The sequence below is a fragment of the Rhodofomes roseus genome (assembly GCF_022264815.1).
Source record: "Rhodofomes roseus strain CIRM-BRFM 1785 chromosome Unknown C8Q71scaffold_4, whole genome shotgun sequence".
Taxonomy (NCBI): domain Eukaryota; kingdom Fungi; phylum Basidiomycota; class Agaricomycetes; order Polyporales; family Fomitopsidaceae; genus Rhodofomes; species Rhodofomes roseus.
Window position 1 is genome coordinate 393,374 of NW_025952960.1, and position 12,715 is coordinate 406,088.

Here is a 12,715-nt window from a genome sequence, read left to right on the forward strand (position 1 = left end):
CCTGACGATGGTGAAGCTCGCATCACAGTCGATCGGTCCTGACGATGGCAATGAGCTGGTATAACATCGCCGTCGTCGCGGGCCAGCCAAGGTACTTCTACCAAGCCCGGCGGCGAGCAGGCATTCATCGGCACCATGATACCGAAGGCACCACAAGCGCGGAGAGGCGTGGCGCAGAGGAAGCGAGGGAGTATCAGTCCACCGAGCTCGGAGCCTCGCTGAACAGGGAGTTGAAGCTATCGGTAGGAGCTGCGACAAGCATCAATGACTCCGTCGCAAGCACAACGCAGGGATAGCTTACCGAGCTTGCTACTTCGCTTTGACGGGTTTGGGAATAGGGATGCCACACTGCTGTCCGTGGCCGGTAAGATTGGTGGCCGACGGAGTGGCGTGGCACCATCTAGTACATCTCCTACACAAACACGCCGTTAGTACTTGATGTTCTGACGTCCGTGTACAGAACAAGAGGAACGTACCCATGCTCGGCGGCGATCTTGGTGCCTCGAATTCGGTCACCGTGATTGTAGGCGGAAGAGCCAACGAGTTCGGTACCGGGCTGGATGTGTGCACTTCGGGGGCACTGCCGGGTATCAATCGTTTGCGACGGGGTATCGCGCGCTCGTTGTTGCCAGTAACGCGTCCCGTGTTAGACGCATCCAGCCGTGACGGTGAGGGGCTCAAAGCTAGGGCCTCCGGGGCCACCGTTTGGGATCTAACCCCAGTGAGGGCGGCACCAGGTTGGGTACGCACCCTCCGTTTCACGTTCGCTGTGAGCGTGCGGGGCGCGCTTTGAGCGCTGGTACGACTCCCTGGGAGTTGGCTAACAAAGGTGGTAGCCGCGATCGTGCCAGAGCGAGTACCGGGAGTGCGTTCGACAGCACCTTCTCTGCCCCTCCTCGTGCGCTTCGCGGGAGGCGCATCGCCGGGTGATGCAGCCAGATGTCCATGTGCGCTACGCCTACGTCTGCCAGCGGTCTTTGGGACGGACATCGTCTCCGGAGTGCGGATGTCCCACGCGTCGGGCTCGACATTGGTCCCGCGAGAGGTGTGCCGGGTCGTCTTGCACCGCTGTCGTCCTGGCCGTTCTCTCTCCGCGTCCGTCGGTAGCGCTGTGAGAGGGGGTGCGTGGAAGTGAGGCGAGCCCGCTGTGGATCGCGGCGGAGGCGAACATGCAGGCCCGGCGAGAGGAGAGGATGGGCCCGGGGTGGCTGGAGTTTCTTTTCCTTCTCTCTGGATACGCCTCTCCGGTGAGACGTGCGCCGAGCGCGGGATTGATGAGCTCATGACAGAACGCCAGAAGTCCCCTCTCTTAGGGGAAAGTTTGCTCTGCGACGAGGTGGCACTGAGAGGTTGGACAGCTGGCATCCGAGTTGTAGTCAGAAGCACTGCGACGCAGGATGGGGATACGCACGAGTATGCTGAGCACTGGATGAGTCCAATGCAGATCCGTTTTCTCGTTGCTTCGTCTCCCTACGATCCTGCGTTGGCAAAGAAGAGGGAGCCACCTGCCGGGCGATGAAGATCCCTTCCCCAAGGTCTTCCCACTCGTAGTCTTGAGGTGTGGTAAAACTGTGGGTTGATGTGAACATTAATAGCTTCCTTCGAGGCTACGTTGTCGTGCGCACCGAGGTGATGTCGATGAACAAATAGAGTGTTGACCGGTGGCCATGGTACAAGCCTGGATGCGAAGGTATGGTTCAAAAAGGTGGGAAGGCAGTAGTAGCGGGGAGAAGTTGTTCGAACGTTCAGCTCGAAGTCAGCGCGCTTTTAAGCGGATCCGGGGTGGCGCGTGTGGCGAAATGAGATACATTGTTCCTTTGTTCGACCGTTGCCACTGCTGTCACGTCTGGTGCGTCAGGGGTGTATGCATTATGCACATGAGGGAGAGCTTTGACCTTATCCTGGGCGATGAGTCTCCATTATACTCGGCAGATCTGCGAGACCAGCTCTCGCCGCCGCTGCACGCAGCACAACCGTATGCGTACGGAAGTTACAGTGGATGTGTCCACCTGAGTTGAGGGCGATCGTCTGGCTTCAAACACCCAAATAAGTTTCCAAAACATGGTACTGAGTATCGCTTGAATCGCATCGAGCATGGGGAGCACATTCAGGACGGTTCGTCGAGACTCGGCGACGGGCCCGGGCGTCGATCGCGTACGACCAACTTACCACGTGACCGCGATACAGACGGATAGGCGCCAGAGACAGCTGGCACGGTGGCCCGCCACTCTGACGCCAAGTGTGCACTATGCTTGAGGTCTGCTTAAGGTTACCTCAGGGTTACCTCCATGCGTGTTCTGCTGTCGCCTCTGACCGCTGCTGCTGACAACATGCTGACCAAACCCCTTGCGACGCGGACCCGTTTGGCAGATGCATTGCTCGGAGTCAGCAGACGGCTAAGACTGGCGGCTTCAACATCGACATCGACAGCATGCCGCGTCTGCGGCATTGGCCAGAGAGCTTCTCCTTCGACGATTCACATTCCACTCCATTCAATTTCCCTGGAAACGAGGCTGTCATCGGGGAGCTTCGGGTTGAGCAGGAGCGTGCAGCGAGCGCATCTATTGCTGTGAGTTATGAAACTTCCGATGATATCTAGGCAGGTTCAACCAGTGCGGCTTGAGTGCGACTGTGTCTTCATCCTCAGGGTAGCCGTGTTCGTCCGGGTAGGGAACGATGTGAAGCAGTCGGAAGAAGGGTGCGAGGCAGAGCGCCACCCAGTAGGGCTGCTCAATTCTCGCCGCCCGTTCGTCGGTTCGTCGGGCACCTGCCCCGTCAGGCAGGTAGCATCAGATCCGGATCAAGCCCGGCAGATTCCCGACTAATCCAGCCACCGCCTACGGACAATGGCGCTCAACGACTCGTCGATACTTAGCACTGACCGATACGACCTTTCACCAGCCAGAGGACGAGCCTAGGGTGACTCGGAGCTCAAGCGCTCAAGCGCTCACGTCCTGGTTGGTTTACCGTCGCAGAGCTGTGAACGGCGATTTCGAAGTTAAAGAATGTAAATGTAAGATGCATTACATAACATTTTTAGCAGTCAATGTAGGTTATTGTCGGGACAGATGAGAGAGCGGCAGGGGAAGAAAAACGCGATGAATAGCCCGACTAGAAACGAGACTCAAGATTGTGAACTGACAGCAGTGAACGCGCGCGTTAACGGAAAGTTACTGCTGACTACCTATGTGATTATGTAAGCCCACTGATAGCGAGCCCTCGACACTGTGTACATGCATCCCATAGCAATTGGCAAGATTCAAATATTCTGTGGGTATCGTACACATCCGACACCTCGTAAGTAATGTACAGTCGGGAAGTGAGCTGACCTGAGCTCGTTCTCTCGTTGGTCCTGCCGCTTTCGGTAGGCGGTGGCTGGATCAATCGGGAATCTGTCGGGCTTGATCCGGATCTGATGCTACCTGCCTTACGGGGCAGGTGCCCGACGAACCGACGAACGGGCGGCGAGAATTGAGCAGCCCTATTGATTGTGAACTTCCGGCCGTACCTCCCGGGCGTCCGCGTTGAGATATCGTCTCCGGATCGCCTGCATGTGCTGTGTATCTCCTTGGCTCTCCTCGAGGCACCTGTTTTAGACCCCACTTACATGCTGAGTTTATTGCTTTGGCTCATGTAACGTTTATCAGCTTCCACGGCCAGGAGCTGAATCGCGCACGATGCGGATGTATCGACTGACCTCTGATTACGCTTCATTGTACTTGTTGCGCGCTCATATGGACGTCCCATCACCATGAGCGGGGCTGATGGTGTCAGGTCTGCTCAGTGCAATCGATCAATTCAGTCAGTGTTCCTGGGTAGAACGACGCTGTACCCTCGTGTATAAAAAGCTGGTGCGTTCCATCCATGGTCCAATCAACATCTGCTCATTGTACAGGGTGATCCTCGAAGACATCGCATTGATCAACGTCCAAGATCGCCATGTTCGACAGCAACCTCGACGCGCTCTTCCCCTTGCCCTCGCCCCCGCCGTCGACCAAGTGTCCCGAACGCCTTCCAGGCATTACTCATGAGACGAACCTCGCAGTGACCAAGACTCTCAGGGAGAACCATGTACAGCGTCATGCCTTCATCAACGACCAAGGTTTCCACAAGTACGTTCTTTAGTGTAGGCGAGGACCTATTCGTTCGAGTATTGACCTACCCAAGTCACATCTCGCACCAGATTCTCGCCGTATACGCACTCGGTGGTGCAGCGTCTCTCTATAATGCGATCTACAAGACGCAGGAGCCCATGACGCGCCCATACACCGCCTCGCCGAGCACCATCACCAAGGAGACCTTCAATGAGCACCTTGGCAAACTCAAGTCAGCATACTCTTCCACTTCTGCCACCTATTATTGATCGCTGCTCCTCCGTCTCCACAGCTACTACGACGCGTACCTACTCTACTTCCAGCGTGAGCTCGAAGAGAAGGGCGCTAGTGCAACCATCGAGGAGCACATCTTCTCTCGTGCGGCGAACTTCACGGGTGATGCCCTCACGCGCGCCATGTTCGACCGCTTCTACGCCCGCGCCTACCACCCATTGATCTTCGTCGGCTATGGTCTCGAATTCGGCTTGTTGGGCCTCGTCGCGGAAGGTAACAAGAGTCACAGCTGACGATGTTCGCCGAATCTCACTGGATGCACTACAGGTCTTGCGCAAACGGCGTGCCACCCGCTTGAGGCCACGAAGTACTTCACCGCGTCTGAGTTCGCAGCCCTCTCGGAGGCAGGGTCGAGCGCCGTCGCGCAAGTGACCGAAAAACTCTCCAACCTCCTCCTGAACAGTTCTGCGCCCGCCGTGCCACCGAAGACCAGCCTAGGCGTGCACGCCTTCGACATCGCGGCGCGCATTCTGAAGGACGACCGCTTCAGTGCGGCGAAGCTCGGCCTGAAGCCGCACTTGGACCCCGCGGGCGCTATCGCGCACTACGAGAAGGTTGCGGACGTGCTTAGCGCAGACCTCCTTGTGATGACAGAGGAGTGGCTGCCCGTCGGCGCAGACCTCGACCAGAAGATTGAGGAGCTGAGTTGGCTGTGCACCTTGCTGTACGGCGTCACCGGCTGGAGCGCCAACAACGACTTCAACGCTGACTTCTTCATGTGAGTACATGGTGCTCAAGTGATTCATAATCCCGACTAACATCTGCCACGAAGTATGCATGTCCTGACCTCGAGCCTCTTCCTTCCCTCGTTTGTGGAGTACCTCTCCCCAAGCTCGAGCGTCCTCCTCTTGCGCAAGCATTTTATCACCGGCGTGTCCTGGTGGATCGCACGGGGACGGCCCTCCCTCAACATCAAGGAGTTCTACGCTGGCACGTCGCCCGACGCCACCTTGGAGCCGGCGGTCCCGAAGCCGTCCCTCGCCCCCGCGGGCACGACGCCGAACCCGTGGCTCGCGCTCGTCGAGCGCGCTATTGTGCACCCCGACGACCATGTCGTGAAGGTGCAACGTGCGCTGCTGCACTACTCGAAGGCGTACGGCGGGCGCGGCCGCGGCACGTTTGAGGACACTGCGCTCGAGGGTGCGGAGGTCGTGGATGGGACCCTATTCGTGAGGGTCGCGCAGTTGACGGCGAAGCGCATGGGCGTGGAGGGCACGTTCTGGGATTTCAAGGGCTTCTTTGTCTAGGTGAGCTGGGTTCGCTCGCTGTCTGTATCGCTGACGATAGCTGTATTACTGTCCAGTGAGGTTGCGTGTAACCCCCACTTACGTCTTTGATTGTAATGATATGAGTTATTCTCTGATCACGATGGGATGGCTCCATCGCGGAAGCAGCTGTAGGGTACGAGCAGGAACTGAGAGCGTCGATGGGCTCAGATTGCTCGTTCCTTTCGCAGCCGTATGAATACGCGACAACCCGAAGCCGGAGTAGGAGTTCCGCCACAAATTCATCTTGATCGCTGCAATCATACTCTATGCATATGCCCGACTCATGCGACAGTCGAAACCGCAGCACAGAGGTATCTTCGCACGGCTGGCCTCACAGGAAGCCGTGAGCCACGCGGACCAAACGCGAGACATCAAGCGAACAGGATTGTAACCTTCTGCGACGCAGTTCAGCGAGACCCAGTCGTCGTGACCGTGAAGTCATCACAGAGGATGGTAAGTGGGTATCAAATTGTTGGGTATCAGGGTATCTAGATGCCAGACGAGGTAGCAAATGAAGTACAGGTAGTACGGACGCGAGTGGAGATGGATGGAGTGAACAACACTAAGAAAACAGACATACGATGAAAAGGTTGTATGTACGGACGCGAATGGGAATGGACGGGGTGAACCGAGACATATGATAGAAAGGATGAGGGCAAAGATGCGTTGTACCGACTCAATCGTCGCTAGACAGATCACCGAAAAGATCTTGGAAATCGTCCTCATCCGCGCCTGAGGATTGCGGAGCGCCTGGGTAGGGATTAACGTTGTGTACAAGCCGGGAATAAGTTCAGAAACTCACCAAAGTTGAGATCAATCATGGCCGCAACAACGGGAGGTGCAGCGGACTGGGGCATTTTCTCTGCGGTTACGACAGCCTCGATGGACGGTGCCCCATCCAAGGTCTTCGTTTCTGCAGAGACGACAGATCCTCCATTGCCTTCGCTCAGTAGATCATGGACAACCGCCACGATGGGAGTGGGTACAGCGGCCGCGACGGGAATGGGTACAGCGGCCGCGACGGGAATGGGTACAGCGGCCGCGACGGGAATGGGTACAGCCATCCGCGGAGACGCAGTGGCGGGCCTCGTCGGTACGGACTTTGCCACTGTTGAAGACTCATTGGCCTTCCGAGGGTCCGACGGGTTTGGAAAACACATCGACGAACAACCCTGCGACGGAGCCTGGACAGTTGCGGGGAGACTTTTGGCTTTTGTGGCAGCCACCTTCCTCGCGCGTTTCTGGCCTCGGATGGTCGAGGCTACACTGGCAGCTGAGCCGTCCGATGCCTTGTGGTGCTCAGCACCATCGTCCGTTGACCGCTTTCGCTTCTTTGATACCTGCGGAGCGGCACTTGCGCTCGGCGGTAGTATCGATATGGCCAGTGAGGCCCCTTTGCGCCGCGGGCCACTCAATGTCCTGGCCGAAAGAGGCATTGATTCTTCACGGATCCTGCGAGCGAAGTCCCCACGGACTGGCTTTGCTCCCGTCAATGCCGCACTGCTACGTACCGGAGAGTCATCGATCACTATCGGGTCTGCATGCGTGCCCGACGGGTACGTCAACTTCGACGGCCGGGGCGCGTCGTTCGAAGTTGGTGTTGCGTCGCGGTTGCGGCGCCGAGGGGTGGTGGGCTCCTTCTGGTACACATTCCGCGAGGTCGACGCTTCGGCGACGGTGACGGGTGAATAACCGCCCTGGGAAGTAGGCGGGTATGTGGTAGGTCGCCCAGCAGCTCGCTGTGCGTAGATGACTGCAGGGGTCCCCGATGGATAGGGGATCCACCCCGTAGGAGCCACAAAAGGAGGGGGTCGCGATGCAGGGGCCGAGAACTGAGCGGCGGGATGGCTAATAGAGCCAGAAGCAGGGTAGTAGTTGCCCGTGTTCTTGACCATGGCTAAATCTGCTGTGTTGAGAAAGGGGCGGTTGAAGCTTGTCGAGAGTCAGGAGCCCGGGTGGTGGTGGTAGATGAGAGGAAGCAAAGCGCGAGCGAGACGTAACTTGAACTTGTGGCCCAAATTGGCCATGTGGCTGGTGGGCCATTGTTGCACGCTTTGAGGAGGGCCACCCACGTCTTGCGTAAGCCTCTGCGCTTTGAACAGCCACGATACGCCACTTAACCTTCCGGCAGGAGCAGCACCATAATACTGCCGCCATTATTAAAGAATGTTAGCTACGCTGACAAGGAACTGCACTGAAGCCAGCCTCTCTTTCACTCTCGACGCGTCGCGCGTGCAGTGTGAAAGAGAGGGCAGTCTCAACTGCGACGGCTATGGACGATATGCTCATGCCTTCCAGTGAGTGAACGCATACCACAGCAGTGGTTCGGTTTATGCCTCCTTTTGCTGCGCCAGACGTAGGCCTCCGACCGGATTCCATGGTCGTCGCGTCGAGTGGCGCTCTGGCACTGGGTTAAGACACACGTCTCACGTGATCGCGTTGAGTTGCCACAGAAGAGACGAGCGGACTTTGAACACAACCGCACTTCTCGTATATACGCCAGCACTGTGGTAGACTATGATGCTGTGGTCAGACAAAGTTCTCAAACCATAAATGATACTGCCCACATACGAGACAATTCACCATGGAACCACATCTACCACCGAGACCACAGGAAGCGGAAGACAGTCCACCCAAGACTGAGACTAGCGAGACCAGTCCCTACGCAGACGACAATCATATCAGCCAGTACTTCACGCCACTGCCTCAAGGCCTCACTAGCCGACGGCCGTTGAGCATCCGCAATGTCTGGCTGTACCGCTTCCGCTTCCTTCACGCCTGGCGCGATCTCGCCTCAGGCTCCTTCGCCACCCTCGCCGCATCTGCATGGTTCTTGACATCCGTCCGCGGCCGGAAAGACGCCCTCCGCATGCCAATGCTCCACCAGACACTGCGCGCTATGCCCTCTTTCAGCACCGCCCGCCTCTTGACCGTCCACCCCTTCCTGGGATAGTAATGCGTCACCCAATGCGGGATGCGCTGAAGGAGGAGCGCGGCGTGCATCCGAATAGCCATACGCAAGGACGCCGGAGGCAGGCCTACGCGGTCGGACATGGAGGGCCCAGGATGTGTCGCGTCAGCGCGCAGTTGTATTCGAATGAGTTGTATATCGGGGCACGATTCGAGACGGCGCGCAGGATAGGGACCGTCGGGGTCTGCGGCGTCCGAGGGGTTGTTCGTCGAGAAGAGGTGCATCGCTGTAGTCCCGACGAACTTGTCGGCGGTGATAGGCGCAGAGAAATGGCGCAGAATGATAGACGGGTCCACTCCCAAGTAGAAGCCCACTTGCCGCCAGAGGGCGAGATATGCGCGGATGTATTCGTCTGTGGGGTGCACGTGAAGACGGTGCAAGCACCAGATGGGGAGTGTGGAGAACGCTGTCAGGCTTTTGTTACGATGTGAGCGACACGGGAATTCTGTCGCAGGTGTCGACTTACGTCCCACTGAGATCTTCCTGATTGATAGGCACGGCCATGGCCAGGGGATCTTCTCTACCCTCCTTCCTCCATCGCTCGAGAACCCGCATACGAGCTACGCCATGTAATAGCGTACGTTGATGGTCGATCGCCATGCATAGCCACTGCCCGGCTCTAATTACGATGTACGAAGATATCTATCTTTCAAGTCAATCGCAGCGTTTGCAGTGGTATTCGTTGCTTGAAGGGATGTGATCGTACAGTCTAGAGCGTCCAAGACCATTTGGAATGTCTCTAAGAGCCGAATGAAAATGCGTTCATTCGACGCGCCGATGATGCGCTGGGACGCATCTGAGGGACGTCGTCTGCCGGGGGACGAGCGGCTTTCTGAAGTGATTTGCTAGAGTGCGGAAGGAGATAGGAGACGGCTTGAAGGGTCCGGGTGATGCGAGGGCTTATGCAAAAGGGTTATCGTCAGCGACATCCGAGAGGCGTTGCAACCTCTCCGCGCGCCTGCCAGTGACGACTCACCTGGCGAAGCCGCCAGCGAGACTGTAATGCAATAGAGCTTGGCTAGCTGTTATCGAGAAACAGCTCTTGTGCCAGTTCGACTTCCCGGCCAGTGACTTGAATGCCTGCTGGCGAGCACTGCGAGACCTCGCGGAGGAAGGCATGCACATCATCCACTTCGGGATGTGTTTCAGCGTACGTCTCTAACCTTGTCAGAAGCTCCTTCCTCACAGTCGACGCCGAGCTCGAGAAGACAGTCTGCAGAGCGTCATCGCACACTGGGTCGCCCAATGTGCGCCATCTGTAAAGTTGTCATGAACGACGAGAGCATAGGAGTCATTGGCCTGAGTGACTTACCTCTGAACCATATCCTCCGGCTCCGTCACGCACGCAATCATCGTCCCAAACAGTGACATGGTCAAAGGCATATATTAGCATAACGTCTCCGTTCCTCACGTTTCGAAAGTCGTCCGCGTGGTGAATGTGCCTGCGATGCGCATGCACTGAAATTGTCCCAACGGTGGACTTCATGGTGGCAGAGTACAGCGTGAGGTAGGAAGACATCCCTCGAAGCCGAGCTACGACCAGGCGTCGGCCAGAGAGCGGGCCCGAACCGTTGACACGGATGTAACCAAGCTGGCTACACCGTGACTGACAGTGAAATCCGGCCGCCGCAGAGCCATCCCGGAGGTGGGAGTGATATTGAGCGTTGCTATGTAACTAGGACCGTATCAGTCAACTTCCTGAGTCTGCAGGAATTCGAAGACTCGGAAGAGGATGATCGAGCGATGTTACACCGTCATGGCTTGGATGGAGCCGTCTAGTGCGTTCCCAGCATTGCGATAAGTAGCGTTATTAGAAAAGGCACATGCAGCAATTGTAGTTCGGTGGACCAGCCTGTCGGCAGGAACGATTGGACAAGGCCTACCTATCCAAACCAGAAACAAAAAACCAAGTACAGTACACACTGTCATGTCGACGACCTCCGCATCAGCAAAAACTTGGTTCAATCCGGGCTCGAACCGGAGACCTCCCGTGCCATCGAAACTAATACAACATAATGTGAGACGGACGTGATAACCAACTACACCATTGAACCGTTGCCAATATGACGCACCTTATTTACCAACGATACAACATTATACCTACCGCCACACAGCCCTGCGACGTCGACCAGATCGCCTCCTTGAATGCAATGTGTCGCTGATGGAGTCCTTCCATTCACCAAGGCAACAAGTCGGCATTAGCCTAAATGAAACTTCCCGGGACGGCTGTACGTGTTGAAGTTCCGAACCAATCCAGGGTCTGAACAACATTGTGGCGCATGGTGAGTATTGAACTGAATCCTGCACTGAGATTATGCCGCATTGCAATCGACGGATGTGCGTAGATATTTCCGGCGACATATTCTCGCGGAGCGGTCCAGAAAGTCTGTAATGTGCTTAGACCACCAACATTAGAAACGTTGAGACACGAGGAAACGAGTTGAAGAAGGTTCAAGTTGGAACGCACATGCTACTCACCTCAACGCCTCAATTCTACTGCACGCAGATACAACGAAGAAGCCACACGTCAAACAAGATTAAATGACTAGGATCTGCCTCCTAAATCCGTAAGCCAAGGCGTCCGATCATTGGTGGCGTAGGCGGATAATTGTCAAGCACAGTGAAGAAATCAGCGAAAGGGCAAGATATAACGCATACTCGCAATCGCATATGGATGTAGACAATCCCAGTGTATATACACACCCTACTACTACCAGGGAGGCTCACCGTCTCGATGCGGCTACTATTGGTCTGACTCATTCATAGGTGACAGGGATATTGGATGCACGACCAGCGCTCCAACTGTTCCGAATAAGGAGACAAATTAGTAGAGAATGTGTACCTGACGCCGCAAGGAAGGCAAAAATGCTGCCCCTTTGAAAAGGTATGTCCCATTTCTATTGAATGATCCGCGCAGATCCCGCCACATGATCAGTGGCGTCAACCTGCATAGAGAATACATCGACCCGGCTTCGCGCGCACGGTGAGTGCCGGTGCCACGTCGTTGTTCAGAATCCCTTGCTACATGTACCAGAACTGCTGACAGCCAGTGCGAGGATCACATCGGCCGGGTGTTCAGTAGCTTGATGCCCGCAGGTCTCGAGCTCGGGAGTATGGCTCGAGAACTCCGGCATATGGAAATGATGCGTTCCCAATATCGAGCAATCAAAGATAGGGAGTCCGAGAAGGTCGACCTGCCATCGTTGGATACAGCCGATCGCTGACTACTATCAGCAACTGCGTAGATCACATATCGAGCAAGTGGCACTATGAGCTCGGCGCTGTGTCTCGCGCCGTAAGCCTGCCAGATCTCTTCCATGAGCTTGGTGGAATTAATAGCATGGCGTCTTCCTGTACTCATGTTCCGACTCACAAGGTGCGTACGTAAGTCTGTCTGTCTCCTCGTGTCCCGCCTCCGACGACTCTGTCTAGCTTCGATTCACCATTGCAAGTACGACCCCCATACTGCCCTCACGCTGAGTCGATTCATTCAAAAGTGCTCTAGGGGACTGGCTGGCCATGGATCGCCTGGAGCAAGAGCGTAGATTCGCTACAGTATTCGGCCCTTACGTGTCCACGGTATGCTCATGGAAGCTGCGTCACCGTCAGCGTGCAGCTCATGACATTTCTTCACAAGGATGTTGAAGTACCGTCTGCGTATACTACGGCCTGACCTATACTCGAAGTTCCCGCAGTGTTCTCATGTTCCAGAGCCATCTCCGACCTCGACGGCACGTAGAGAAGGAGAAGATGTTTCAACGTACTTCAAACATCGTCTCCTAAGGTATCGGAACTGATTTCTATTCACCTTTCATTATTCCAGATGGAGCTCGCGCATGCAGGTTTCTGATTCAAGATGACACCGTGGAAGCGCTTTCACAAGGGAGAGCGCCTGGTACTAGGAAAAGAACGTGTCACGCCGGTGCGTCTTCTACGGCTGGCCAGTACTCAATATGTTGTTCAAACCTTATGTTGTCACCAACTGCGCACCGCCGGGCTTGTACTGATTGGTACTGCACGAGTGCCCTTGGCTCAAACTTGCTTTGAAATGCCAACTTGAACTCGAGCTGGCCGGACTGCCAAATGGT

At 56.0% G+C, this 12,715-nt stretch overlaps 5 protein-coding genes and 1 non-coding gene across 6 annotated transcripts; 2 read left to right on the forward strand and 4 right to left on the reverse strand.

Moving 5' to 3' along the window:
• Positions 1 to 193: 193 nt before the first annotated feature.
• On the reverse strand, positions 194 to 1,725 carry C8Q71DRAFT_846021 (uncharacterized protein; the record flags this gene model as incomplete). The annotated part of the gene is made up of 5 exons (XM_047926621.1): positions 1,626 to 1,725; positions 1,412 to 1,569; positions 477 to 1,109; positions 302 to 412; positions 194 to 249 (listed from the first exon to the last, which is right to left on the reverse strand). The coding sequence occupies exons 1-5, from the start codon at positions 1,667 to 1,669 to the stop codon at positions 194 to 196; spliced, it is 1,002 nt and encodes a 333-aa protein (XP_047782117.1). The 5' UTR covers positions 1,670 to 1,725.
• A 2,145-nt stretch (positions 1,726 to 3,870) lies between these two features.
• Positions 3,871 to 5,967, forward strand: C8Q71DRAFT_804255 (uncharacterized protein). The gene is made up of 5 exons (XM_047925978.1): positions 3,871 to 4,112; positions 4,168 to 4,326; positions 4,387 to 4,601; positions 4,656 to 5,106; positions 5,161 to 5,967. The coding sequence occupies exons 1-5, from the start codon at positions 3,940 to 3,942 to the stop codon at positions 5,633 to 5,635; spliced, it is 1,473 nt and encodes a 490-aa protein (XP_047782118.1). The 5' UTR covers positions 3,871 to 3,939; the 3' UTR covers positions 5,636 to 5,967.
• A 22-nt stretch (positions 5,968 to 5,989) lies between these two features.
• Positions 5,990 to 6,643, reverse strand: C8Q71DRAFT_740605 (uncharacterized protein). Its single transcript, XM_047922769.1, has 2 exons — positions 6,459 to 6,643; positions 5,990 to 6,406 (listed from the first exon to the last, which is right to left on the reverse strand). The coding sequence occupies exon 2, from the start codon at positions 6,380 to 6,382 to the stop codon at positions 6,098 to 6,100; it is 285 nt and encodes a 94-aa protein (XP_047782119.1). The 5' UTR covers positions 6,383 to 6,406; positions 6,459 to 6,643; the 3' UTR covers positions 5,990 to 6,097.
• On the forward strand, positions 6,476 to 7,485 carry C8Q71DRAFT_846023 (uncharacterized protein; the record flags this gene model as incomplete). The annotated part of the gene is made up of 1 exon (XM_047926622.1): positions 6,476 to 7,485. One exon carries the CDS (start codon positions 6,476 to 6,478, stop codon positions 7,346 to 7,348), a length of 873 nt encoding a protein of 290 aa, XP_047782120.1. The 3' UTR covers positions 7,349 to 7,485.
• Positions 7,486 to 8,252: 767 nt separating this feature from the next.
• C8Q71DRAFT_794797 (uncharacterized protein) lies at positions 8,253 to 10,020 on the reverse strand (the record flags this gene model as incomplete). The annotated part of the gene is given in 10 exon segments (XM_047925563.1): positions 8,253 to 8,444; positions 8,468 to 8,694; positions 8,803 to 9,041; positions 9,094 to 9,187; positions 9,262 to 9,423; positions 9,450 to 9,526; positions 9,604 to 9,645; positions 9,665 to 9,883; positions 9,940 to 9,959; positions 9,991 to 10,020. The coding sequence occupies 10 exon segments, from the start codon at positions 10,018 to 10,020 to the stop codon at positions 8,253 to 8,255; spliced, it is 1,302 nt and encodes a 433-aa protein (XP_047782121.1).
• A 564-nt stretch (positions 10,021 to 10,584) lies between these two features.
• Positions 10,585 to 10,681, reverse strand: C8Q71DRAFT_t34. The gene has a single exon. It is a non-coding gene; the product is annotated as a tRNA-Val (tRNA).
• Positions 10,682 to 12,715: the final 2,034 nt, after the last annotated feature.

Coding starts and splice junctions, on each gene's coding strand:
- C8Q71DRAFT_804255 (XM_047925978.1), top strand. CDS start 3,940: ATGTTCGACAGCAACCTCGACGCGCTCTTCCCCTTGCCCTCGCCCCCG. Junction 4,113..4,167: donor AACGACCAAGGTTTCCACAA/GTACGTTCTTTA, acceptor GACCTACCCAAG/TCACATCTCGCACCAGATTC. Junction 4,327..4,386: donor GAGCACCTTGGCAAACTCAA/GTCAGCATACTC, acceptor CCGTCTCCACAG/CTACTACGACGCGTACCTAC.
- C8Q71DRAFT_740605 (XM_047922769.1), bottom strand. CDS start 6,382: ATGAGGACGATTTCCAAGATCTTTTCGGTGATCTGTCTAGCGACGATT.